Here is a 25,543-nt window from a genome sequence, read left to right on the forward strand (position 1 = left end):
TTCAGCTAGCTGAGAGATTGTGGGGTTCCTGTTTGAAACAGTTTGAATGGGGGTGGCTGGGGTTCAGCTAGCTGAGAGATTGTGGGGTTCCTGTTTGAATGGGGGGTGGCTGGGGTTCAGCTAGCTGAGAGATTGTGGGGTTCCTGTTTGAAACAGTTTGAATGGGGGTGGCTGGGGTTCAGCTAGCTGAGAGATTGTGGGGTTCCTGTTTGAAACAGTTTGAATGGGGGTGGCTGGGGTTCAGCTAGCTGAGAGATTGTGGGGTTCCTGTTTGAAACAGTTTGAATGGGGGTGGCTGGGGTTCAGCTAGCTGAGAGATTGTGGGGTTCCTGTTTGAAACAGTTTGAATGGGGGGTGGCTGGGGTTCAGCTAGCTGAGAGATTGTGGGGTTCCTGTTTGAAACAGTTTGAATGGGGGGTGGCTGGGGTTCAGCTAGCTGAGAGATTGTGGGGTTCCTGTTTGAATGGGGGGTGGCTGGGGTTCAGCTAGCTGAGAGATTGTGGGGTTCCTGTTTGAAACAGTTTGAATGGGGGTGGCTGGGGTTCAGCTAGCTGAGAGATTGTGGGGTTCCTGTTTGAATGGGGGGTGGCTGGGGTTCAGCTAGCTGAGAGATTGTGGGGTTCCTGTTTGAATGCTGGGGTTCAGCTAGCTGAGAGATTGTGGGGTTCCTGTTTGAAACAGTTTGAATGGGGGTGGCTGGGGTTCAGCTAGCTGAGAGATTGTGGGGTTCCTGTTTGAATGGGGGGTGGCTGGGGTTCAGCTAGCTGAGAGATTGTGGGGTTCCTGTTTGAAACAGTTTGAATGGGGGGTGGCTGGGGTTCAGCTAGCTGAGAGATTGTGGGGTTCCTGTTTGAAACAGTTTGAATGGGGGGTGGCTGGGGTTCAGCTAGCTGAGAGATTGTGGGGTTCCTGTTTGAAACAGTTTGAATGGGGGGTGGCTGGGGCTCAGTTAGTGATCTTGAGGGATGGGGTGTTGCTGTTTTAATGAGGAGTCTCTGTTGATAGTTCTGTCAGCTCTCACCAGTCTGCGCTGCTCCACTTTCAGAAGAACAAAGAGAAAGGCGTTGATGGCGGCCAGGAGACCGAGCTTCATGAGCAGAAACACCGACATGAGAGACAGGCTGGAGCTGCAGGGAGCTTCTGAGAGAGAGAGAGAGAGAGATTAATCACTGAGACAGATACACACACACACAGGCTGGAGCTGCCCTTAACTGCAGAGAAACAAGAGCTCCTAAATCACAACTGACAAGATTTGGGGAGTATTTTTTAATGCCACACAGCCACCTCCCATTTTGTGTCTCACCTGGATCGGGTATGGGATCAGTCATTACCAATGTGTGTTCCTTCTGAACGGTCTCTAGCAGTCCTTCTATCTGAACCCTGCAGCTCACTGTGGCTGCACTGAGCTCCTGAGTGACAGTGACATTCAGCACACTGTCCCTACTGAAGGTCCCGTCCTCATTCTCCACATTCTCTCCCCTCTCTGCAGCAAGCTCCTCAGCGCCGCCCTGCTGGACCCAGGACACATTGACCCTCCCCGGGTAGAAGCCACGTGCACGGCAGGTGAGGGAGACGGACTCGTTCACTTTCACTCTCTCTGGATTCGCTTTGATGGAGATGTCGGGTTTAACTGGAGCAACGAGACAAACACAGAGCAGGAAGCTGTGGTGAGTGTGCTGCGTGTTTCTAAAGGAGCAGGGCTGGGATTGCATTGTGAAACGGCTGGGATTGCATTATCAATCAAGGCTGGGATTGCAGTGTCAGTCAGGGCTGGGATTGCATTGAGAATCAGGGCTAGGATTGCATTGTCAATCAGGGCTGGGATTGCATTGTCAATCAGGGCTGGGATTACAGTGTCAGTCAGGGCTGGGATTGCATTGTGAATCAGGGCTGGGTTTGCATTGAGAATCAGGGCTGGGATTGCATTGAGAATCAGGGCTGGGATTGCATTGTGAATCAAGGCTGGGATTGCATTGTCAATCAGGGCTGGGATTACAGTGTCAGTCAGGGCTGGGATTGCATTGTGAATCAGGGCTGGGTTTGCACTGAGAATCAGGGCTGGGAGTGCATTGTGAATCAGGGCTGGGATTGCATTGTGAATCAGGGCTGGGATTGCATTGTCAATCAGGGCTGGGATTGCATTGAGAATCAGGGCTGGGTTTGCATTGAGAATCAGGGCTGGGAGTGCATTGTGAATCAGGGCTGGGATTGCATTGAGAATCAGGGCTGGGATTGCATTGAGAATCAGGGCTGGGATTGCATTGTCAATCAGGGCTGGGATTGCATTTTGACTTTTTAGCTTAGAGTTAAAGACAGCTAATTCAATACAATCTAGTCTAGTCTAACAGCACTGTACTGGGGATCTGAGAGCCAGCTAATTCAATACAGTCTAGTCTAGTCTAACAGCACTGTACTGTACTGGGGATCTGAGAGCCAGCTAATTCAATACAGTCTAGTCTAGTGTAACAAACACACCGCACTGTGCTGTACTGGGGATCTGAGAGCCAGCTAATTCAATACAGTCTAGTCTAGTGTAACAGCACTGTGCTGTACTGGGGATCTGAGAGCCAGCTAATTCAATACAGTCTAGTCTAGTGTAACAGCACTGTGCTGTACTGGGGATCTGAGAGCCAGCTAATTCAATACAGTCTAGTCTAGTCTAACACACTGTGCTGTACTGGGGATCTGAGAGCCAGCTAATTCAGTACATTCTAGTCTAGTGTAACAGCACTGTACTGTACTGGGGATCTGAGAGTCAGCTAATTCAATACAGTCTGGTCTAGTGCAACAGCACTGTGCTGTACTGGGATCTGAGATCCAGCCAGTTCAATGCACAGACTCACCAGTGATGCTTGCTCCCAGGCTGTAGGGTTCAGACGACAGTGTTTGCTGTGTTGTGGGGTGTGTAGTCTCGCAGGTAACAGTGGATCTGATGTCTTCTTTAGCAGTCTGCAGCTGGACAGTTTTCTGTTCTCCAGGGACGGATCCATTGTTTTTCTTCCAGGTGAATTTCGTTCCCAGGGGTCCGTTCGACCGGCAGGTTAACAGCACGGCATTCCCGGCTAAAACTCTCCCCTGTGGACCCTCAATGACAGGGGGACGAAATTTCTCTGGAAATGGGACAAAGAGAGGAGAGAGTTAGGGTTAGGGTTAGGGTTAGGGGTCGTATTGAGAACAGCCCTTCTGTTTAATACAGTCTATAGTGGAGATCTGAGACTCTAATCTCCTCAGTAAATGATTAAAAGCACTGTAGAGACACTAGGAGCTGTGCTCACAATGCCTGCTGTAGATGTAAATGATTAACAGCACTGTAGAGACACTAGGAGCTGTGCTCACAATGCCTGCTGTAGATGTAAATGATTAACAGCACTGTAGAGACACTAGGAGCTGTGCTCACAATGCCTGCTGTAGATGTAAATGATTAACAGCACTGTAGAGACACTAGGAGCTGTGCTCACAATGCCTGCTGTAGATGTAAATGATTAACAGCACTGTAGAGACACTAGGAGCTGTGCTCACAATGCCTGCTGTAGATGTAAATGATTAACAGCACTGTAGAGACACTAGGAGCTGTGCTCACAATGCCTGCTGTAGATGTAAATGATTAACAGCACTGTAGAGACACTAGGAGCTGTGCTCACAATGCCTGCTGTAGATGTAAATGATTAACAGCACTGTAGAGACACTAGGAGCTGTGCTCACAATGCCTGCTGTAGATGTAAATGATTAACAGCACTGTAGAGACACTAGGAGCTGTGCTCACAATGCCTGCTGTACATTCAGCTGGATCAGAATCACCTGACATGTCTGCACTACAGGAGCCACAGCAAAGATACTAGAAATGATCAGAGAGACACACTCACCTTGCACACTCAGCCTGCTCCCTGCGCCGCTAGCAATGAGGGTCCCATCACCGCCTTTGTATTTCTCACAGTAATACATTCCTGAGTCATCTCGGGTCAGGTTCACAATCTGAATGGAGAGATCTGTGGGTTGGTTTGGAGATACTCTGGACATGCGGGGGTCGTTTCTCTCATTGGGCAGAGGGGCTGCTGTAGAGTAGAGATGCTGTCTGCCGCTGCCAGTGCCCTTGTACCATCTCACTGGTCCTGCAGGACCCTCTCTGGACAGGGTGCAGAGTAAAGTGACCTCACCCTCCTCTGTGCCAGTCACAGGGTCCGAGTCCTGAGTTATAATGGGTGGAGGCAACGCTGGAGAGAGAAGGAACAGGGAGATGAGAGAGGAGAGGAGAGGAACAGGGAGAAGAGAGAGAGTGGAGGAGAGGGAACAGGGAGATGAGAGAGAGGAGAGGAGAGAGTGGAGGAGAGGAAACAGGAAATCTATTTTAATGATCTCTACAGAAGCCAAGTAGTTGCAAAGAGACAAAAAGCAGAACAACAAAATAAAATGACAGAGTGAAAGAGAGAGAGAGAGAGAGAGAGAGGTGTTGAAATCTTACTGATAGGATCTGCTCTGCTGTTATTTAGAAGAACCAAACAACCACAGCCTGTTTAAAAAGAGGGAGGGGACACACAGCTTCAGACTTGCAAACTCCCTGCAAACTCTCCAACCTCCCTGAAAACTCACTGCAAACACCCTGCAAACTCTCTCCAACCTCCCTGAAAACTCACTACAAACACCCTGCAAACTCTCTCCAACCTCCTTGCAAACACCCTGCAAACTCATTGCAAACTCCTTACAAACACACTGCAAACTCCTTGCAAACACACTGCAAACTCACTGCAAACACCCTGCAAACTCCCTGCAACCTCCTTGCAAACACCCTGCAAACTCATTGCAAACTCCTTACAAACACACTGCAAACTCCTTGCAAACACACTGCAAACTCCCTGCAACCTCCTTGCAAACACCCTGCAAACTCATTGCAAACTCCTTGCAAACACACTGCAAACTCCCTGCAAACTCCCTGCAAACTCCTTGCAAACACCCTGCAAACTCATTGCAAACTCCTTACAAACACACTGCAAACTCCTTGCAAACACACTGCAAACTCACTGCAAACTCCTTGCAAACTCCTTGCAAACACACTGCAAACTCACTGCAAACTCCTTGCAAACTCCCTGCAAACTCCTTGCAAACACCCTGCAAACTCCCTGCAAACTCCCTGCAAACCGTCCAGAGCTGTAGATCAAGTACATTCAGAATTGCAAAGCAGAGGCGCCTCAAAGAAAGGATAGAGTTAGGGTTAGGGTTAGGGGTCGTATTGAGAACAGCCCTTCTGTTTAATACAGTCTATAGTGGAGATCTGATCTGATCAAAGATACTAGAAGTGATCAGAGAGACACACTCACCTTGCACACTCAGCCTGCTCCCTGCGCCGCTAGCAATGAGGGTCCCATCAAACACTGTGTATTTCTCACAGTAATACATTCCTGAGTCACGCAGGGTCAGCCTCACAATTCGAATGGAGAGATCTGTGGGGTGGTTTTGATGTACTTGAGACACGCGGGGGTCGTTTCTCTCATTGGGCGGAGGGGTTCCTGTAGAGTAAAGATGCTGTCTGCCGCTGCCAGTGTCCCTGTACCATCTCACTGGTCCTGGAGGACCCGCTATCACAGTGCAGGGTATAGTGACCTCTCCATCCTCTGTGCCAGTCACAGAGCCCGGGTCCTGAGTTATAATGGGTCCAGACAGCCCTGGAGAGAGAGAGAGAGAGAGAGAGAGAGAGAGAGAGAGAGAGAGAGAGAAAACAGGAAATACATTTCAGAGAGAAAAACAGAAAAAACTTGATTCAATCAAAAGATAAAACTAAAACATTTTAATCTTTGTGACGGAGGCTCTCGTTAGAGGACAATAAAGTAGTTTCTTTTTCCAGCATGAATAATTCTCAGGTGGCTCAGACTTCGCTCAGTGAATCTTTGAGTGAACCACTCCAACTGAGAATATACAAGCACACCCGCTCCCTCCCTCCCAGTGCCCTGTACTCACCCCTGCTGGGAGAGCACACCAGTATAACCAGTGAAACCAGTAGCCCTCGCTCCATTGTGTCGAGCCGCACAGTGACTCCCCCAGCAGAACTGCACTCAGACTTACACTGTGCCTGGAACCTCACTGGAGAAGGAGGAACTCCACAAAGCTGCTTCTCACCCTTTACAGTTAACATTTTACCAAAGGAGGAACTTGCTAAACCTTTTCATCATTTTATAACGGAAGTGAAAGCTTTGATAAGTTTTCTATCACAGCTTTTAATGTTGACCTAATATCTGTCTCTTTGATGGGACCAGTAATTTAAACTTTAAAATTACATTTAAACAGGACAGCGCTCGCTGACCTCAACATCATCTCAGTTTACCAAAATACAAAATTCAAATTTATTTAAAAAAATATATATATTTTCAAACATAAAAAATCTATTAAGCCATATCAATAATAATAATAATAATAATAATAATAATAATAATAATAATTTAGCTGTTTTTTTCTCCACAGATTCCTCTTCATAAATCTCGACAATTTATACGGCAATTAATATTACCTTGTAAGAAGTGTGTTCACAGGGCCACCTTTGCTCTAAAATATAATTTATGATGGATATATACCTATATATATAATATATAATATTATATTATATATATATATATATATTATATAGGGACTTTAAATTTATTTTTTATTTATTGTTTTTACAGTCACAACAGAGCAGAAGATGTGATCCTGTTGATTAGATAAAGGATCTGTGATATACAATCACGACCAGACCCCAGGAGTCTCCTATTCAGGGGGTCAGGGTGGGAATTATTCTCAATTATACTTTGTGATTTCTGAGAGACACCAACGGGGGGAGGGGGCTGGTGACGACAGCATTGGCGGCGCGTCTTCACATCTCTCGACTGGCGAGTGTTTTCCGATCCGGTATTTTACTTTCCCAAGGGTAGTTTTCCAAGGGACTGGGTGCAATTCCAAACGGGAGCTTTTATTATATATAAAACCAGGATCCAATTGTGTAGACCCCATGATCGCCCCCTGCTGGTCTGCGCTGGACTCGCCTGCCCTCAGCGCCTCGTCACTGGATACTCAGCTGACGCGCTATCCAGCACTATTGCATTGCTGATCTGTCACTGCAGATATAACTCGCTGTGATGCTAACTTGCAGCCTCCTAGTTCATATTGTATTCTAGCAGTGTTATTATTATACACGGCCTCCTAGTTCAGATTGTATTCTAGCAGTGTTATTATTATACACGGCATCCTAGTTCATATTGTATTCTAGCAGTGTTATTATTATACACGGCCTCCTAGTTCATATTGTATTCTAGCAGTGTTATTATTATACACGGCATCCTAGTTCATATTGTATTCTAGCAGTGTTATTATTATACACGGCCTCCTAGTTCATATTGTATTCTAGCAGTGTTATTATTATACACAGCATCCTAGTTCATATTGGATTCTAGCAGTGTTATTATTATACACGGCATCCTAGTTCATATTGTATTCTAGCAGTGTTATTATTATACACAGCATCCTAGTTCATATTGTATTCTAGCAGTGTTATTATTATACACGGCATCCTAGTTCATATTGGATTCTAGCAGTGTTATTATTATACACAGCATCCTAGTTCATATTGTATTCTAGCAGTGTTATTATTATACACGGCCTCCTAGTTCATATTGTATTCTAGCAGTGTTATTATTATACACAGCATCCTAGTTCATATTGTATTCTAGCAGTGTTATTATTATACACAGCATCCTAGTTCATATTGGATTCTAGCAGTGTTATTATTATACACAGCATCCTAGTTCATATTGGATTCTAGCAGTGTTATTATTATACACGGCATCCTAGTTCATATTGGATTCTAGCAGTGTTATTATTATACACGGCATCCTAGTTCATATTGTATTCTAGCAGTGTTATTATTATACACAGCATCCTAGTTCATATTGTATTCTAGCAGTGTTATTATTATACACGGCATCCTAGTTCATATTGTATTCTAGCAGTGTTATTATTATACACGGCATCCTAGTTCATATTGTATTCTAGCAGTGTTATTATTATACACGGCATCCTAGTTCATATTGTATTCTAGCAGTGTTATTATTATACACGGCATCCTAGTTCATATTGTATTCTAGCAGTGTTATTATTATACACGGCATCCTAGTTCATATTGTATTCTAGCAGTGTTATTATTATACACGGCATCCTAGTTCATATTGGATTCTAGCAGTGTTATTATTATACACGGCATCCTAGTTCATATTGTATTCTAGCAGTGTTATTATTATACACGGCATCCTAGTTCATATTGTATTCTAGCAGTGTTATTATTATACACAGCATCCTAGTTCATATTGTATTCTAGCAGTGTTATTATTATACACAGCATCCTAGTTCATATTGTATTCTAGCAGTGTTATTATTATACACGGCATCCTAGTTCATATTGTATTCTAGCAGTGTTATTATTATACACAGCATCCTAGTTCATATTGTATTCTAGCAGTGTTATTATTATACACGGCATCCTAGTTCATATTGTATTCTAGCAGTGTTATTATTATACACAGCATCCTAGTTCATATTGTATTCTAGCAGTGTTATTATTATACACGGCATCCTAGTTCATATTGTATTCTAGCAGTGTTATTATTATACACAGCATCCTAGTTCATATTGTATTCTAGCAGTGTTATTATTATACACAGCATCCTAGTTCATATTGGATTCTAGCAGTGTTATTATTATACACAGCATCCTAGTTCATATTGGATTCCAGCAGTGTTATTATTATACACGGCATCCCAGTTCATATTGTATTCTAGCAGTGTTATTATTATACACGGCCTCCTAGTTCATATTGGATTCTAGCAGTGTTATTATTATCAGCACTCACTGTAAACTGCCCTGTGTTTAAAATAATTCCAGAATGTATTATTGAATGGATTTAAAAGGTCCTGTAACAACACTGACACACACACAGGCACTGACACACACACGCTGAATCACTCTCACACAAATCACTGACTCACAGAGGCACTCTGACACACACACACACACAGTCTCACACACACACACTGTCTCTCACACAAATTCACACAGAGGCACTGGTGCTGAAAACTGTTTTATTGCAAAAAAATAAAGAAAGAAATGTTTAACAAGTGTATCAGAAAGTAAATCTTCTCCCCTCTCCTCTCTCTCTGCTCCTTTCCTCTCCTCTGTCCTCTCTCCTCTCCCCTCTCCTCTCCTCTCTCTCTCCTCTCCTCTGTCCTCTCTCCTCTCTGCTCTCTTTCCTCTCCTCTGTCCTCTCTCTCCTCTCCCCTCCTCCTCTCCTCTCTCTCCTCTCTCTCTCTCTCTCCTCTCCTCTGTCTCCTCTCCTCTCCTCTCCTCTCCTCAGTGCAGGGGTCCCCCGCCTCACTCTGCATCCACACGTTTCTGCAAAACACAAACACATCAGTCAATATCGTTTCACACCCCAGAGGCGGGATATCCGGGTGCAGCTTGGAAGAGCGTGGCTGGGGTTCAGCTAGCTGAGACATTGTGGGGTTCCTGTTTGAAACAGTTTGAATGGGGGGTGGCTGGGGTTCAGCTAGCTGAGAGATTGTGGGGTTCCTGTTTGAAACAGTTTGAATGGGGAGTGGCTGGGGCTCAGTTAGTGATCTTGAGGGATCTTGAGGGATGGGGTGTTGCTGTTTTAATGAGGAGTCTCTGTTGATAGTTCTGTCAGCTCTCACCAGTCTGCGCTGCTCCACTTTCAGAAGAACAAAGAGAAAGGCGTTGATGGCGGCCAGGAGACCGAGCTTCACGAGCAGAAACACCGACATGAGAGACAGGCTGGAGCTGCAGGGAGCTTCTGAGAGAGAGAGAGAGAGAGATTAATCACTGAGACAGATACACACACACACAGGCTGGAGCTGAGAGAGGAGAGGAGAGAGTGGAGGAGAGAGTGGAGGAGAGGAACAGGGAGATGAGAGAGGAGAAGAGAGAGTGGAGGAGAGGGAACAGGGAGATGAGAGAGAGGAGAGGAGAGAGTGGAGGAGAGGAAACAGGAAATCTATTTTAATGATCTCTACAGAAGCCTAGTAGTTGCAAAGAGACAAAAAGCAGAACAATAAAATAAAATGAGACAGACAGAGAGTGAAAGAGAGAGAGAGAGAGAGAGAGAGAGAGAGAGAGAGAGGTGTTGAAATCTTACTGATAGGATCTGCTCTGCTGTTATTTAGAAGAACCAAACAACCACAGCCTGTTTAAAAAGAGGGAGGAGACACACAGCTTCAGACTTGCAAACTCTCCAACCTCCCTGAAAACTCACTGCAAACTCCCTGCAAACTCTCTCCAACCTCCGTGAAAACACCCTGCAAACTCTCTCCAACCTCCCTGAAAACTCACTGCAAACACCCTGAAAACTCACTGCAAACTCCCTGCAAACTCTCTGCAACCTCCCTGAAAACTCCCTGCAACCTCCTTGCAAACACCCTGTAAACACCCTGCAACCTCCCTGAAAACTCCTTGCAAACACCCTGCAAACTCACTGCAAACACCCTGCAAACTCCCTGCAAACTCATTGCAAACTCCCTGCAACCTCCCTGAAAACTCACTGCAAACACCCTGCAAACACACTGCAAAAACCCTGCAAACTCACTGCAAACACCCTGCGACCTCCCTGCAAACTCCTTGCAAACACCCTGCAAACTCTCTCCAACCTCCCTGAAAACTCATTGCAAACACCCTGCAAACTCCCTGCAAACACCCTGCAAACTCCCTGCAAACACCCTGCAAACTCCCTGCAAACACCCTGCAAACTCACTGCAAACTCCCTGCAAACTCCCTGCAAACGCCCTGCAAACACCCTGCAAACTCACTGCAAACTCCCTGCAAACTCACTGCAAACTCCCTGCAAACTCCCTGCAAACTCCCTGCAAACTCCCTGCAAACACCCTGCAAACTCACTGCAACCTCCCTGCAAACACCCTGCAAACACCCTGCAAACACCCTGCAAACTCACTGCAAACACCCTGCAAACTCCCTGCAAACACCCTGCAAACACCCTGCAAACTCACTGCAAACTCCAAACACCCTGCAAACACCCTGCAAACTCCCTGCAAACTCCCTGCAAACACACTGCAAACTCCCTGCAAACTGTCCAGAGCTGTAGATCAAGTACATTCAGAATTGCAAAGCAGCGGCGCCTCAAAGAGAGGAGAGAGTTAGGGTTATCGTTAGGGGTTGTATTGAGAACAGCCCTTCTGTTTAATACAGTCTATAGTGGAGATCTGAGACTCTAATCTCCTCTGTAAATGATTAACAGCACTGTAGAGACACTAGGAGCTGTGCTCACAATGCCTGCTGTAGATGTAAATGATTAACAGCACTGTAGAGACACTAGGAGCTGTGCTCACAATGCCTGCTGTAGATGTAAATGATTAACAGCACTGTAGAGACGCTAGGAGCTGTGCTCACAATGCCTGCTGTACATGCAGCTGGACCAGAATCACCTGACATGTCTGTGTGCTACAGGAGCCACAGCAAAGATACTAGAAGTGATCAGAGAGACACACTCACCTTGCACACTCAGCCTGCTCCCTGCGCCGCTAGCAATGAGGGTCCCATCAAACACTGTGTATTTCTCACAGTAATACATTCCTGAGTCACGCAGGGTCAGGTTCACAATTCGAATGGAGAGATCTGTGGGGTGGTATTGATGTACTTGAGACACGCGGGGGTCGTTTCTCTCATTGGGCAGAGGGGCTGCTGTAGAGTAGAGATGCTGTCTGCTGCTGCCAGTGCCCTTGTACCATCTCATTAGTCCTGCAGGACCCTCTCTGGACAGGGTGCAGAGTAAAGTGACCTCACCCTCCTCTGTGCCAGTCACAGGGTCCGAGTCCTGAGTTATAATGGGTGGAGGCAACGCTGGAGAGAGAAGGAACAGGGAGATGAGAGAGGAGAGGAGAGGAACAGGGAGATGAGAGAGGAGAAGAGAGAGAGTGGAGGAGAGGGAACAGGGAGATGAGAGAGGAGAGGAGAGGAAACAGGAAATCTATTTTAATGATCTCTACAGAAGCCAAGTAGTTGCAAAGAGACAAAAAGCAGAACAATAAAATAAAATGAAAGAGAGAGAGAGAGGTGTTGAAATCTTACTGATAGGATCTGCTCTGCTGTTATTTAGAAGAACCAAACAACCACAGCCTGTTTAAAAAGAGGGAGGAGACACACAGCGTCAGACTTGCAAACTCTCCAACCTCCCTGAAAACTCACTGCAAACACCCTGCAAACTCTCTCCAACCTCCCTGAAAACTCACTGCAAACACCCTGCAAACTCTCTCCAACCTCCCTGAAAACTTCCTGCAAACTCCCTGCAAACTCACTGCATACTCCCTGCAAACTCCCTGAAAACTCACTGCAACCTCCCTGCAAACTCCCTGCAAACTCCCTGCAAACACACTGCAAACTCACTGCAAACACCCTGCAAACTCCCTGCAAACTCCCTGCAAACACACTGCAAACTCACTGCAAACACACTGCAAACTCACTGCAAACACCCTGCAAACTCCCTGCAAACTCCCTGCAAACTCCCTGAAAACTCACTGCAACCTCCCTGCAAACTCACTGCAAACTCCCTGCAAACTCCCTGAAAACTCCCTGCAAACTCCCTGAAAACTCACTGCAACCTCCCTGCAAACTCACTGCAAACACCCTGCAAACACACTGCAAACTCACTGCAAACTCACTGCAAACACCCTGCAAACACCCTGAAAACTCCCTGCAAACTCACTGCAAACTCACTGCGACCTCCCTGAAAACTCCCTGCAGCCTCCCTGAAAACTCACTGCAAACTCACTGCAAACTCCCTGCAGCCTCCCTGAAAACTCACTGCAAGCTCCCTGCAAACTCACTGCAAACTCACTGCAAACTCACTGCAAACTCCCTGCAGCCTCCCTGAAAACTCACTGCAACCTCCCTGAAAACTCCCTGCAAACTCACTGCAAACTCCTTACAAACACCCTGCAAACTCCTTGCAAACACACTGCAAACTCACTGCAAACACCCTGCAAACTCCCTACAAACACACTGCAAACTCCCTGCAAACACCCTGCAAACACCCTGCAAACACACTGCAAACTCCCTGCAAACTCCCTGCAAACACACTGCAAACACACTGCAAACACACTGCAAACACCCTGCAAACACACTGCAAACTCCAAACTGCAAACACCCTGCAAACTCCTTGCAAACACACTGCAAACTCCTTGCAAACACACTGCAAACTCACTGCAAACACCCTGCAACCTCCTTGCAAACTCCCTGCAAACTCCTTGCAAACACACTGCAAACTCCCTGCAAACTCCCTGCAAACTCCCTGCAAACACACTGCAAACTCACTGCAAACTCCCTGCAAACTCCCTGCAAACACACTGCAAACTCCCTGCAAACTCCCTGCAAACTCCCTGCAAACACACTGCAAACTCCCTGCAAACTCACTGCAAACACCTTGCAAACACACTGCAAACTCCCTGCAAACTCCCTGCAAACACACTGCAAACTCCCTGCAAACTGTCCAGAGCTGTAGATCAAGTACATTCAGAATTGCAAAGCAGCGGCGCCTCAAAGAGAGGAGAGAGTTACTGTAGAGACACTAGGAGCTGTGCTCACAATGCCTGCTGTAGATGTAAATGATTAACAGCACTGTAGAGACACTAGGAGCTGTGCTCACAATGCCTGCTGTAGATGTAAATGATTAACAGCACTGTAGAGACACTAGGAGCTGTGCTCACAATGCCTGCTGTAGATGTAAATGATTAACAGCACTGTAGAGACACTAGGAGCTGTGCTCACAATGCCTGCTGTAGATGTAAATGATTAACAGCACTGTAGAGACACTAGGAGCTGTGCTCACAATGCCTGCTGTAGATGTAAATGATTAACAGCACTGTAGAGACACTAGGAGCTGTGCTCACAATGCCTGCTGTAGATGTAAATGATTAACAGCACTGTAGAGACACTAGGAGCTGTGCTCACAATGCCTGCTGTAGATGTAAATGATTAACAGCACTGTAGAGACACTAGGAGCTGTGCTCACAATGCCTGCTGTAGATGTAAATGATTAACAGCACTGTAGAGACACTAGGAGCTGTGCTCACAATGCCTGCTGTAGATGTAAATGATTAACAGCACTGTAGAGACACTAGGAGCTGTGCTCACAATGCCTGCTGTAGATGTAAATGATTAACAGCACTGTAGAGACACTAGGAGCTGTGCTCACAATGCCTGCTGTAGATGTAAATGATTAACAGCACTGTAGAGACACTAGGAGCTGTGCTCACAATGCCTGCTGTACATTCAGCTGGATCAGAATCACCTGACATGTCTGCACTACAGGAGCCACAGCAAAGATACTAGAAGTGATCAGAGAGACACACTCACCTTGCACACTCAGCCTGCTCCCTGCACCGCTAGCAATGAGGGTCCCATCAAACACTGTGTATTTCTCACAGTAATACATTCCTGAGTCACGCAGGGTCAGCCTCACAATTCGAATGGAGAGATCTGTGGGGTGGTTTTGATGTACTTGAGACACGCGGGGGTCGTTTCTCTCATTGGGCGGAGGGGTTCCTGTAGAGTAAAGATGCTGTCTGCCGCTGCCAGTGTCCCTGTACCATCTCACTAGTCCTGGAGGACCCTCTATCACAGTGCAGGGTATAGTGACCTCTCCATCCTCTGTGCCAGTCACAGAGCCCGGGTCCTGAGTTATAATGGGTCCAGACAGCCCTGGAAAAAGAGAGAGAGAGAGAGAGAGAGAACAGGAAATACATTTCAGAGAGAAAAACAGAAAAAACTTGATTCAATCAAAAGATAAAACTAAAACATTTTAATCTTTGTGACGGAGGCTCTCGTTAGAGGACAATAAAGTAGTTTCTTTTTCCAGCATGAATAATTCTCAGGTGGCTCAGACTTCGCTCAGTGAATCTTTGAGTGAACCACTCCAACTGAGAATATACAAGCACACCCGCTCCCTCCCTCCCAGTGCCCTGTACTCACCCCTGCTGGGAGAGCACACCAGTATAACCAGTGAAACCAGTAGCCCTCGCTCCATTGTGTCGAGCCGCACAGCAGTGCTCCAGTGCACAGACTCCTGCCTGTCTGCTGGGAAGTCACTGAGCTGAATGGGGAAGTTTCGATTGAGAAATATTATTATTAAGGAATCACTCAGCAGATGTTTTTCTTCAAGGAGACTTGCAGATACCAGGGGGGGTGAACTCTGCATCATCAACAACCGCTGCTGCTGCAGAGTCTCTTCCAATAGGACCTCGTTTGTTTGGCGTCTCATCTGAAGGACGCAGCACAAGGAGGTTCAGTGACTTGCTCAGGGTCTCTCACACACACACAGTGAGTCAGGGGATGCTGCAGAGTCTCTTCCAATAGGACCTCGTTTGTTTGGCGTCTCATCTGAAGGACGCAGCACAAGGAGGTTCAGTGACTTGCTCAGGGTCTCTCACACACACAGGGGCTCACACAAACACAGTGAGTCAGGGGCTGCTGCAGAGTCTCTTCCAATAGGACCTCGTTTGTTTGGCGTCTCATCCGAAGGACGGAGCACAAGGAGGTTCAGTGACTTGCTCAGGGTCTCTCACACACACACAGTGAGTCAGGGGATGCTGCAGAGTCTCTTCCAATAGGACCTCGATTGTTTGGCGTCTCATCCGAAGGACGGAGCACAAGGAGGTTCAGTGACTTGCTCAGGGTCTCTCACACACACACAGTGAGTCAGGGGATGCTGCAGAGTCTCTTCCAATAGGACCTCGATTGTTTGGCGTCTCGTCCGAAGGACGGAGCACAAGGAGGTTCAGTGACTCGCTCAGGGTCTCTCACACACACACACAGCGAGTCAGGGGCTGAGCTCCTCGTATCAACCTCCTCGTATCAAGACCCCCTTCTCTAGCGCTGGAGCAGCGATGCTCTGGAGTAGAGTTACACAGATCAGAAAATAAAATACACCTCTTACAATTTGATTCAAATATTTGTTTTTATTTTCCTTTCCAACAAATATATATATATAAAAAATAAAATAAAAATTGAAAACAACGACACAATCTTGAAAGTAAGATTCTGTGTGTGTGTGTAATACCCCACTGCCTGTCAGTCAGTCTGTGGCACCTAACCCTCCAGATACAGATCTTAAGAAATTATTCTTTATTGAAAATTACACAGATCAAAAAAAAAAAAAACAACAACACATTTGACTTGAGAAAAAAAATTATATATAAACAAAACGACAGAAAAATGAAATCTTCAAACTAAGACTGCTTGTGTGTGTGTGCGCCTCTACGACAGAACATGCACAAAATACAAACTACCTAATAATAATAACAACAATAATAATAATAATAGCCACAGAAACATTCATTCACTTTGAAAGCAGGAGTGTGCAGGCAGGAGTCACCAGGATGTAGAGCCATGATTCTGGGGTCCCCCCACCCCTGTGTGTGTGTGTGTGTATGTCGGCTGTTTTTTGTTCAAGCTGAGCTATGGGTTACTGAACCAGACCCTGAATTGAACTCATCACAAGTTATAAAAAGTGAGACCAGTCTGATGGTTTTCAGCTCTGAAACTTTTCAGGGGCCCAGAACAATTTTTTAAAGAGTCTAATTAAAGCAAATTAGTATCCCCCCCTCCCCACCTCCTCCCCCCCCAAAAGAAAAGTCTCTTACAGTTGAAACAAAACTGTCCCGATTCAAGAAGACACATGACCTGCGAAACGTTTCTAGGCGCGGAGAGAGACGCGTTCAATTCGTCCAGATAATCAAACAATTTGACCACTTATTAAAAGCTCTGGTTGGATCGAGACAGACGACACCCTAACGATAGGCTTGATGAAAAAGGGAGGGGTCAGTGATCCTGTTAATAAAGCTAATAAGAGGTGAGAGAATGGATTTTTAAAGACGGTCAGCAGGGGTTGAAGTCGGGTGTCCTTCTGTGATGAAAACGCAATGAAATCTTCTTTCGTCCAATCAAAACGGTTTGAGACTTCACCGCAAGCTGCTGCTGTTGGGCTGAGAGCCAGTCATGCCCAGATGGTCTGGGCTGTGACGATTCTGCAAGAGGAAATAAAATAATTAATCACGTGCCCTGCTGTGGTTCTGTGCAGGGCTGTGTATCAGTGTTATACAGTGCGATCCTGCCAGCATTGCCCTGCGCACAGCACAGCACAGCCAGGCTCTGCCCAGCACACAGCAGGCAATGCCAGCGCACTAGATTCCAGCTCTATATAGACCCCATGCTGGGTAGCTGCTGTGGTTCTGTGCAGGGCTGTGTATCAGTGTTATACAGTGCGATCCTGCCAGCATTGCCCTGCGCACAGCACAGCACAGCCAGGCTCTGCCCAGCACACAGCAGGCAATGCCAGCGCACCAGATTCCAGCTCTATATAGACCCCATGCTGGGTAGCTGCTGTGGTTCTGTGCAGGCCTGTGTGTTTCAGTGTTATACAGTGCGATCCTGCCAGCATTGCCCTGTGCACAGCACAGCACAGCCAGGCTCTGCCCAGCACACAGCAGGCAATGCCAGCGCACTAGATTCCAGCTCTATATAGACCCCATGCTGGGCAGCTGCTGTGGTTCTGTGCAGGGCTGTGTATCAGTGTTATACAGTGCAATCCTGCCAGCATTGCCCTGCGCACAGCACAGCACAGCCAGGCTCTGCCCAGCACACAGCAGGCAATGCCAGCGCACTAGATTCCAGCTCTATATAGACCCCATGTTGGGTAGCTGCTGTGGTTCTGTGCAGGGCTGTGTATCAGTGTTATACAGTGCGATCCTGCCAGCATTGCCCTGTGCACAGCACAGCACAGCACAGCCAGGCTCTGCCCAGCACACAGCAGGCAATGCCAGCGCACTAGATTCCAGCTCTATATAGACCCCATGTTGGGTAGCTGCTGTGGTTCTGTGCAGGGCTGTGTATCAGTGTTATACAGTGCGATCCTGCCGGCATTGCCCTTGTCTGTCTGACTGACTGTCTGTCTATCAACCTGACTATCTCTCTATATCAGTCTTTCTACCTATCTGACTGTCTGGCTGCCTCTCTTAATTATCTACAAATCTATTAATTATCTATTAATCTAATTATTATTTAATTCCTCACCTTTTTCTTCTTCTTTTCTTTTTTTTTCTTTTTCCTGTCGGGGTCGTCGTCCTTTTTCTTCTTTTTCTTCTTGTGGTCGGAATCAGAAGGTGTTTCTGGAGAGAGAGAGAGAGAGAATGAATGAATGAATGAATGAATGAATACACACACCAAACAGAGCTGGACGACTTCACCCAGCTTCAAAACACTAACACTTACAGCCTGTATTAGACTTATTACAATACACAGTTAAATAAGAACACAGCTTACTGGATCTCATCAATATCAGGGTCTAGTGCTGTATATTATAAAGACATTTCAGAGGGCTGGATCACATCAATATCAGGGTCTAGTGCTGTATATTATAAAGACATTTCAGAGGGCTGGATCGCATCAATATCAGGGTCTAGTGCTGTATATTATAAAGACATTTCAGAGGGCTGTGTCTCATCGATATCAGGGTCTAGTGCTGTATATTATAAAGACATTTCAGAGGGCTGGATCACATCAATATCAGGGTCTAGTGCTGTATATTATAAAGACATTTCAGAGGGCTGGATCTCATCAATATCAGGGTCTAGTGCTGTATATTATAAAGACATTTCAGAGGGCTGGATCTCATCAATATCAGGGTCTAGTGCTGTATATTAGAAAGATATTTCAGAGGGCTGTGTCTCATCAATATCAGGGTCTAGTGCTGTATATTATAAAGACATTTCAGAGGGCTGGATCACATCAATATCAGGGTCTAGTGCTGTATATTATAAAGACATTTCAGAGGGCTGGATCGCATCAATATCAGGGTCTAGTGCTGTATATTATAAAGACATTTCAGAGGGCTGGATCTCATCAATATCAGGGTCTAGTGCTGTATATTATAAAGACATTTCAGAGGGCTGGATCTCATCAATATCAGGGTCTAGTGCTGTATATTATAAAGACATTTCAGAGGGCTGGATCTCATCAATATCAGGGTCTAGTGCTGTATATTATAAAGACATTTCAGAGGGCTGGATCTCATCAATATCAGGGTCTAGAGAGCCTGCTTGAGCTATAAAGACATTTCAGCTCTCTCGGGTCTCATCATTAAACATTTGGTAGATACTTAATATGGAAGCCCCCGAGAGGAGAAGAGGGGGGAGTGCTGTAGATTATAAAGACATTTCAGAGGGCTGGATCTCATCAATATCAGGGTCTAGTGCTGTATATTATAAAGACATTTCAGAGGGCTGGATCTCATCAATATCAGGGTCTAGTGCTGTATATTATAAAGACATTTCAGAGGGCTGGATCTCATCAATATCAGGGTCTAGTGCTGTATATTATAAAGACATTTCAGAGGGCTGGATCGCATCAATATCAGGGTCTAGTGCTGTATATTATAAAGGGTGGTCTCGTTACCGGGGGGAACGGGGTCCTGGGGGCGGCTGTGCTTGTGCTTGTGTTTGTTTTTCTTCTTCGGGGGCTGGATGTGCATCAAGCGATACTGCTCAGGGAGCTAGAGAGGAGAGAGGGGGAGAGAGAGAGAGAGGGAGAGAGGGTATTAAAACCATGTCATAATTAATACCAGGCTGGCGCATACAGTTGGAGGGTTCGGTGCGAGACTCACCGGTCCAGCATGCAGTCTGAAGCCAGTCAGCAGGGTCCCGGTCAGGGAGTTGAAGGTGTTCCCACAGATGGGAGGTTTTTCAATCAAGGAGCGCAGAGAGCTGGTGTCCTCAGTGCCAGGCATGTCAATCATACCTGGAGAGAGAGAGGAGAGACAGAAGCGTTACATAAAAACAGTGTTTGATTAGAATGACGGCAAACATCATAAGGTAATAATATTATTATTATTATCATGAATTAGTCATTCAGCAGACGCTTTTATCCAAAGAGACTTGCAGAGACCAGGGGGGTGAACTCTGCATCATCAACAACTGCTGCTGCAGAGTCTCTTCCAATAGGACCTCGATTGTTGCACACAGGGACCCCAAACACGCCCTGGCAGCCTCCCCTGAGACACAGGGACCCCAAACACGCCCTGGCAGCCTCCCCTGAGACACAGGGACCCCAAACACGCCCTGGCAGCCTCCCCTGAGACACAGGGACCCCGAACACGCCCTGGCAGCCTCCCCTGAGACACAGGGACCCCAAACACGCCCTGGCAGCCTCCCCTGAGACACAGGGACCCCGAACACGCCCTGGCAGCCTCCCCTGAGACACAGGGACCCCGAACACGCCCTGGCAGCCTCCCCTGAGACACAGGGACCCCGAACACGCCCTGGCAGCCTCCCCTGAGACACAGGGACCCCGAACACGCCCTGGCAGCCTCCCCTGAGACACAGGGACCCCGAACACGCCCTGGCAGCCTCCCCTGAGACACAGGGACCCCAAACACGCCCTGGCAGCCTCCCCTGAGACACAGGGACCCCGAACACGCCCTGGCAGCCTCCCCTGAGACACAGGGACCCCGAACACGCCCTGGCAGCCTCCCCTGAGACACAGGGACCCCAAACACGCCCTGGCAGCCTCCCCTGAGACACAGGGACCCCGAACACGCCCTGGCAGCCTCCCCTGAGACACAGGGACCCCGAACACGCCCTGGCAGCCTCCCCTGAGACACAGGGACCCCAAACACGCCCTGGCAGCCTCACCTGGTAATTCAGGCAGGAAGTTGCTGAGTTTTTCCTTCACTTTCTTCCCGCAGAACTTATTGTAGGTGTGCTCCAGGCTGTAGTGAGTGATCAGGTTAGTGCTTCCAGTGAGCTCGTTACCAACTGCAAGAAAACAAGCACCGGCTATCAACAACAACAACAACAACAACAACAATCAGGTAGTCAAACCGAGCTGACAGTCCGGTTTGTTGACGGTCGCTTTCCACCTTCACGTTTAGCTGTTCCCACACACACACACACACACAGACACTGAGACACACAGCAAGTTCATCACCACAGAAATTCAGAGAGCTGTACCACACACACACACAAACACATATACTGACTTACACACACACAGAGACAAACACACCCTCACACACTGCATCAGAGAGCTGTAGACACACACACACACACACACACAAACACACGTTTGTCTGTACACTCAACACCAGACACACGACAACACAGCATCAGGTAGTCAACTATACTGACTTACACACACACACAATCAGACACACACACTTTCACACGCATCAGCGACATAGCTGTAGACACACACAAACAGAGACACACACACTGACACACACACACATACTGATACTGAACACACACCCTCACACACAGAACACTGCATCAGAGCGCTGTACACGTTCAAACACAAACACATGGTATACTGACTTACACACACACAGAGACAAACACACCCTCACACACTGCATCAGAGAGCTGTAGACACACACACACACAGAGACATACTGACTGACACACACACAGACACTGAGACACACACCCTCACACACAGACACACTGCATCAGAGAGCTGTACACACGCACACAAACACATATACTGACTTACACACACACAGAGACAAACACACCCTCACACACTGCATCAGAGAGCTGTAGACACACACACAAAACACAACCTGTATCACCAACCAGACACTGAGACACACAACATACACACAGACACACTGCATCAGAGGCGGTACACCACACACAAAACATTCTATCGACTGAAACACCCCCAGAAACTGAGCCACACACCCTCACCCACGACCAAAATGCCATCAGAGAGCTGTACACACACACCAAACACATATACTGACTTACCCCACAACCAGAGAAAACACACCCTCACACACTGCATCAGAGAGCTGTAGACCACACACACACACAGAGACAAACACACCCTCACACACTGCATCAGAGAGCTGTAGACACACACACACACACAGAGACTGTACACACACACACACAGAGACATACTGACTGACACACACACAGACACTGAGACACACACACAGACACACACACACCACGACACACACCACCACACACAGACACCACTGCATCAGAGAGCTGTACACACACACACACACACACAACACACACAGAGACAAAACACACCCTCACACCACTGCATCAGAGGCTGTAGACACACAAACACACAGAGACATACCTCACACACTGCATCAGAGAGCTGTAGACACACACACACACACATTATACAGAGACAAACACACCCTCACACACTGCATCAGAGAGCGGTAGAAAAACACACACTGACACACACTGAGACACACACACAGACACTGAGACACACACCCTCACACACAGACACACTGCATCAGAGAGCTGTACACACACACACACAAACACATATACTGACTTACACACACACAGAGACAAACACACCCTCACACACTGCATCAGAGAGCTGTAGACACACACACACACAGAGACATACTGACTGACACACACACAGACACTGAGACACACACCCTCACACACAGACACACTGCATCAGAGAGCTGTACACACACACACACAAACACATATACTGACTTACACACACACAGAGACAAACACACCCTCACACACTGCATCAGAGAGCTGTAGACACACACACACAGAGACATACTGACTGACACACACACAGACACAGAGACACACACACACACACACACACACACTGACACAAGACAGAGAGCTGTACACACACACACAAACACTATACTGACTTAACACACACAGAGACAAAACACAACCCTCACACCACTGCATCAGAGAGCTGTACCCACACACACACACAGAGACATATAATGGACTGACACACACACAGAGACAAACACACACCCTCACACACAGGACACACTGCATCAGAGAGCTGTACACACACACACAACCAACACATATGACTGAGACAAACACACCGAGACAAACACTTTGGTCAGTGAGAGCTGTACACTGCATCAGAGAGCTGTAGACACACACACACAGACACACTGCATCAGATACTGACTACACACACACACATACCCTGACACACACACACACACACACACACACACACACATCAGAGAGCTGTACACACACACACACACACATACTGGACTGCATCAGAGAGCTGTACACACCCACACAAACAGTGGGAGTGTGTGACATCACACACACACCACCAGACAAACACACACCTCACCCACATCTGAGAGCTGTAGACACACACCAACACTGAGACATCCTGACTGTTTGTGACACAGAGACTGAGAACAAACACACACACTGGGAAATACTGACACACACACAGACACTGAGACACACACCCTCACACACAGACACACTGCATCAGAGAGCTGTACACACGCACACAAACACATATACTGACTTACACACACACAGAGACAAACACACCCTCACACACTGCATCAGAGAGCTGTAGACACACACACACACAGAGACATACTGACTGACACACACACAGACACTGAGACACACACCCTCACACACAGACACACTGCATCAGAGAGCTGTACACACGCACACAAACACATATACTGACTTACACACACACAGAGACAAACACACCCTCACACACTGCATCAGAGAGCTGTAGACACACACACACACAGAGACATACTGACTGACACACACACAGACACTGAGACACACACCCTCACACACAGACACACTGCATCAGAGAGCTGTACACACGCACACACACACACATATACTGACTCAGAGAGCTGTAGACACACACACACAGAGACATACTGACTGACACACACACAGACACTGAGACACACACACTCACACACAGACACACTGCATCAGAGAGCTGTACACACACACACACACACACATACTGACACACACACACACACACACACACACACCCTCCTGCAACACATCAGACACTGTTACAACACACACACTATACTGACTTACACACACACAGAGACAAACACACCCTCACACACTGCATCAGAGAGCTGTAGACACACACACACACAGAGACATACTGACTGACACACACACAGACACTGAGACACACACACTCAACACATGACACACTGAACTCAGTTTGAGCTGTACACACGACACAAACAAATATGTGACTGTGGTACACAGAGACAAACACACCCAGCTCTCGACACACAACTGCACACAGTGAGCTGTAGACACACAAACACGACACAGAGTCATGTACTGTGGGCACACACACAGACACTGAGACACACACACAGACACACACACCGGCGGCGGCGGCGGTAGGGTCGGGCAGCACCTGAACAAAATCGTATTGAGGGAAATCCATTTACATTTTTTTAAAGCTCCTGTGTGTACCTTAAAAAATAAATTAAAACAAGGGCAAACTCCACCAAAAAACAAACAAACAAACAAACAAACAAACGTCAACGTCGGTACACACCTGGCATTTCTCTCAGCAGGTAGAAGGGCTGGTTCATGGCCGCGGCTTTTCTCACGGCTTCCTCCCCGCCGAGCTGCTGCATCTGAACCGACAACAACGGCGCCGGACCCGGGCCAGAACCGAACCCCAGAGCCGAGGCCCCGGGCGGTCCGGCCGGCTCGCTTTGCCCGAAAAGGGCCGAGAAATTATCCATCATATTTTATTCGAAACAAACGTCGTGAATTAAGCTGTCGGAAGATTTCACTCGACCGAGAAGGACGACTCCGCCGCCATTGCAGTGAACGCAGCCGGGTCTGACGTCAGAGGCTCACGCATCCGATTCAGCCAATGATCTTCCGAGAATGATCTCCGCGAAACGCGCCCATTGGCTGAACTGGTCGGAGTCTGCGCAGAGTGCTCTCGGTGAACGCAGCCTCAGCGCCTGCGCGTACGCTGCGCCGCCGGGACAGAAGCACACGCAGGATTCGTGATCGTGGGCAGCGCCCCCTAGAGCGGGGGTGTGAATAACACAGAGAAAGCGCTTCTAGTGTACTGGACAGACAGACAGACAGACAGAGAGAGAGATAGACAGACAGATAGACAGATAGAGAGACAGACAGACAGACGGACAGATAGAGAGATAGATAGATAGACGGACAGACAGACAGACAGACAGACAGACAGACAGACAGATAGAGAGATAGACGGACAGACAGATAGAGAGACAGACAGACAGACAGAGAGATAGACAGACAGACAGACAGATAGAGAGATAGATAGATAGAGAGAGAGACAGACAGATAGACAGAGATAGATAGACAGACAGACAGATAGATAGATAGACAGAGAGATAGATATACAGATAGAGAGACAGATAGAGAGATAGACAGACAGATAGATAGATAGATAGATAGATAGACGCCTGACTATCTGACAGACCTGATAGAGAGTCTAGAGAGATCTACTGCCTTGAATAGACAGAAGATGTCGATACGGACTCTCAGATAGACTACGGACAGACAGATAGACAGACAGACAGACAGAGATAGAGAGACAGACAGACAGACAGACAGACGGGCTAGAGAGATAGATAGATACTTTTTGAAAAAAAATTATTTAACAATTAAAT

The 25,543-nt window shown here is 47.2% G+C and overlaps 2 protein-coding genes across 2 annotated transcripts in view; both read right to left on the bottom strand.

Moving 5' to 3' along the window:
- The window catches only part of LOC121302114 (hemicentin-2-like), a 250,009-nt gene extending 234,899 nt beyond the window's left edge, over nucleotides 1-15,110 (bottom strand). The window contains exons 1-5 of the mRNA XM_041231935.1: nucleotides 15,007-15,110; nucleotides 14,392-14,736; nucleotides 11,533-11,880; nucleotides 5,313-5,657; nucleotides 3,864-4,211 (exon numbers count right to left, since the gene is read on the bottom strand). Coding sequence (XP_041087869.1) covers nucleotides 3,864-4,211; nucleotides 5,313-5,657; nucleotides 11,533-11,880; nucleotides 14,392-14,736; nucleotides 15,007-15,061 — 1,441 coding nt within the window. The 5' untranslated portion in view covers nucleotides 15,062-15,110. The remainder of the gene's footprint in view (nucleotides 1-3,863; nucleotides 4,212-5,312; nucleotides 5,658-11,532; nucleotides 11,881-14,391; nucleotides 14,737-15,006) is intronic.
- Nucleotides 15,111-15,977: 867 nt separating this feature from the next.
- On the bottom strand, nucleotides 15,978-25,001 carry med19b (mediator complex subunit 19b). Its single transcript, XM_041232141.1, has 6 exons — nucleotides 24,436-25,001; nucleotides 20,721-20,843; nucleotides 19,694-19,827; nucleotides 19,486-19,582; nucleotides 18,106-18,200; nucleotides 15,978-17,060 (listed from the first exon to the last, which is right to left on the bottom strand). The coding sequence occupies exons 1-6, from the start codon at nucleotides 24,629-24,631 to the stop codon at nucleotides 16,995-16,997; spliced, it is 711 nt and encodes a 236-aa protein (XP_041088075.1). The 5' UTR covers nucleotides 24,632-25,001; the 3' UTR covers nucleotides 15,978-16,994.
- Nucleotides 25,002-25,543: the final 542 nt, after the last annotated feature.

The sequence above is a fragment of the Polyodon spathula genome, chromosome 29 (assembly GCF_017654505.1).
Source record: "Polyodon spathula isolate WHYD16114869_AA chromosome 29, ASM1765450v1, whole genome shotgun sequence".
Classification (NCBI taxonomy): Eukaryota; Metazoa; Chordata; class Actinopteri; order Acipenseriformes; family Polyodontidae; genus Polyodon; species Polyodon spathula.